The 2,828-nt window shown below is 30.4% G+C and overlaps 1 protein-coding gene across 2 annotated transcripts; it reads left to right on the forward strand.

Annotated features, from left to right (window-relative positions):
* Window positions 1–65: 65 nt before the first annotated feature.
* On the forward strand, window positions 66–2,828 carry LOC111084292. Of its 2 annotated transcripts, XM_022381048.1 has the most exons (5): window positions 66–372; window positions 662–784; window positions 1,377–1,586; window positions 1,870–1,969; window positions 2,386–2,451. In XM_022381048.1, the coding sequence occupies exons 1-5, from the start codon at window positions 229–231 to the stop codon at window positions 2,412–2,414; spliced, it is 606 nt and encodes a 201-aa protein (XP_022236756.1). In that variant the 5' UTR covers window positions 66–228; the 3' UTR covers window positions 2,415–2,451. The 2 variants fall into 2 exon arrangements, 1 of the variants encoding a protein (XP_022236756.1); XR_002609482.1 differs by lacking the exons at window positions 66–372; window positions 2,386–2,451 and adding an exon at window positions 2,778–2,828 and having other exon boundaries at window positions 460–784.

The raw sequence follows: 2,828 nt of genomic DNA on the forward strand, positions 1-2,828 counted from the left end.
TTTATATTGAATTGTCAGTTTCTATACATAAAAAAACACCTGTATTCATATTTTTAACACAGGAAGAAACAATTTCCAGCGAACTAACTACTGTGTACGAAACGTCAAGACAATCGTGTGGTAAAGAACTTAGTGGACCAGTTACGAAATATTTGGACTGTAGAACAACAATAAATAACGGAAAAATATTTGAATCATTGGAAGAAGATTCAGCCAAGGTGAACGTTGATGACGAACAACCGTACAGTAATGGTCAAGTTGAACTTCATGTGTCACCAAAGGAAGCTCTTAAAAATGAGAGAATTTTACCTTTTATCCATAGTTTGTATTTGCTCATGTTATCCATTCATGTTTGTGAATGTTTTTTATAAGGTAAGTATATCAACTTGATATTAATTTGTTTTTTCTGATATAAAGAAAGTTTCTAACTCCCAAAACTACGACTTGCATAAATAAATTAACATTATACTCATCATAAACCATCTTAAGATACTGCATGGAACTAAAACCTTATGTATGAAAATACTGATTGTGGTGTTCAAACCTAATATAAAATAAGAAGAGCTTGTAGTTACAAACTAAGTACCAACACCATGACTGTTTTGACACAATTTCACCTGATTAATGATTAGTTCAAAAATACCTTCTTACTGTTTTCCAGACATATGGACAGACGTTTATATCAGACGACACGTTTCTGTCCACTATTGGTTCTGTAGCTGGAGCTGTTCATGCCCTTAGCCGAGTGATTGTGGGCTTAATTCAGGACAAATTATCTTACAAGGTAAGAATGTGTAAAGCGAAGTGACTTGTGTTTTTTATTAATAATTATTTAAATAACATTTGTTGTATAAAGTGTATACAATCTTTATGGCTCAGCTGTTAACTAGAAAGCTTATAACGATAAAATTCAAGTCCCAATCCCTAGCCCGGTAACAACATAACCCATTTTTTGCTTTGCTCGTAAAACGAAACTAAATCTCTATAATACTACTCTGAGATACGAAAACAGTGAAAATAGTTTTAAAAAAATAAAATTTAGAAAACCACTGTTTTGACAGAATGTTTAAAATAATTCAATGTAACGCACAGGAAAGGATTATCCAAATAATATCAGCTCACATAACTAATCAGTCGATTTCATAAGTACTCAGTGTAGTTTTTTTTCCAGAGAAATCAAAGGATACAAATGTAAAATATACTTAACACAAAATCAGGACAGAATAATATGTATGGATATTAAAAACTTGTTTGGAATACACATTATAAATTTTTCATTGTTTATCTACCCGTGGTTTGAGGCTTCTTGTATTTTTAATTTGTTTTTTAACTTTATTCACATTGGTTTATATACATACAAATGTATAACTCTTTAGTTAACGATGCTCCTCTTGCTGGGAATAAAGACAGTATTGCTGTTCACTCTCGTGGCGACACCTTATGGAGGAAAGGTGACGTACATGATATGGATCTGTGGCCTCTTTGCGACATTTCCTCTTGTTTTTGTCTGTATTCCGGCTGCTGTTGCTGAAATTTTTGGAACGAAATACACTGTTGAAATTTTTGGAATGGTACTCTTTGCATCAGTAAGTGTAGAGCATGGATTACCAACACCATAAAATCAATCTTTTTTTATTACCGAATCGTAACTTAGCAGATATTCAAGTAAATGTTTCGCCAAAGAAAATATTCATCTTTATAGATAAGTTTCTTTAACGTTCTTTAAACCAATTTAGTGATAGTTTACTTATATTAAAGAAATGTTATCTTCTAGATTTGAAAATATCAGAAATAAAGTTGATAGTTTGCTACAATACATAAGATAAACTGTTAGAGTTTTAACTGATAATTCAATACTTTATATTCCAGACAACTTGTTTCTTTCTCTGGCCTTTAGTTCTCCATCGTATTACTTCTTCTTTAGGATGGTTTGCTACATTTTGTGTGACAGCAACTGTTTCATTCATAGGTAAGATAGGTCAGAATCAAGTGTTGTTATTCAAGGAAGAAGTGTGTTTGCTTTTATTGTATTTCAACATATTTGTTTCTAGTATTTTTTATGATTTGCTTCACTAGTACATTTCTATGTCTGTGACAATAAAACGACTCCTTATTTCCAAACTTTACAGATAAAGCAGCGTAACTTAACTCATGGTTTAATATTCACTTGTAAAAATCTCATACATATCTCTATTGGAAAAGAGAAAACAACCTATATTTTAGCAGATTTTATGTTGAAGTTTGAATCAAGTTTGTTATCATCAATAAAGTTTAATAAATGTCTGTCTCACTAATTGACTGAACTAACTTGTTTTTATAATGTTTAAAACTGTCGATATCTGAAACATTCAAGAGCAAGAAAAATATTTGTTATTTGTTTCCCAGGTGGACTAATGACATCTGGTATTGACTGAAAAACGTCGTCGATAATGAATATGTTGTACATAAGTGGTTGAGATATTATTATACAATGTTCTTCTTAGATAAAGCTTAATAGAGCAAAGAAGAACAAAATTAGTATTAAAAATTACACTAAGCCTAATATTGTTGTCTTGTAACAAATACAATTATCAAAATTAGTTTCGGTTACTTAAAGGATTCGTAAATGGTATCAACATATATTTGACTATGAGGTTGATTCAATTTGACATACATTATTTATATAATATAAATGATAATAAAATACTTTATTTATTAATCAATGTACATCATGTGATTGTGTAAGGATAAAGAATTTTTAATTTCACTCCCATATACCTGTTTTTGTCCTTTCATAGGGATACTTGTGACTATTCTCTTCCCTGAAACTGATCTTACACAACCATCAA

Source organism: Limulus polyphemus, unplaced genomic scaffold, assembly GCF_000517525.1.
Source record: "Limulus polyphemus unplaced genomic scaffold, Limulus_polyphemus-2.1.2 Scaffold15982, whole genome shotgun sequence".
Lineage (NCBI taxonomy): Eukaryota > Metazoa > Arthropoda > Merostomata > Xiphosura > Limulidae > Limulus > Limulus polyphemus.

What these genes read in the sequence shown, in the direction of transcription:
- LOC111084292 (XM_022381048.1), top strand. Translation starts at nt 229, where the DNA reads ATGACGAACAACCGTACAGTAATGGTCAAGTTGAACTTCATGTGTCAC. An exon ending in AGGACAAATTATCTTACAAG is followed by an intron (nt 785 to 1,376) that starts GTAAGAATGTGT and finishes ATAACTCTTTAG; the next exon opens with TTAACGATGCTCCTCTTGCT. An exon ending in AGCAACTGTTTCATTCATAG is followed by an intron (nt 1,970 to 2,385) that starts GTAAGATAGGTC and finishes TTTGTTTCCCAG; the next exon opens with GTGGACTAATGACATCTGGT.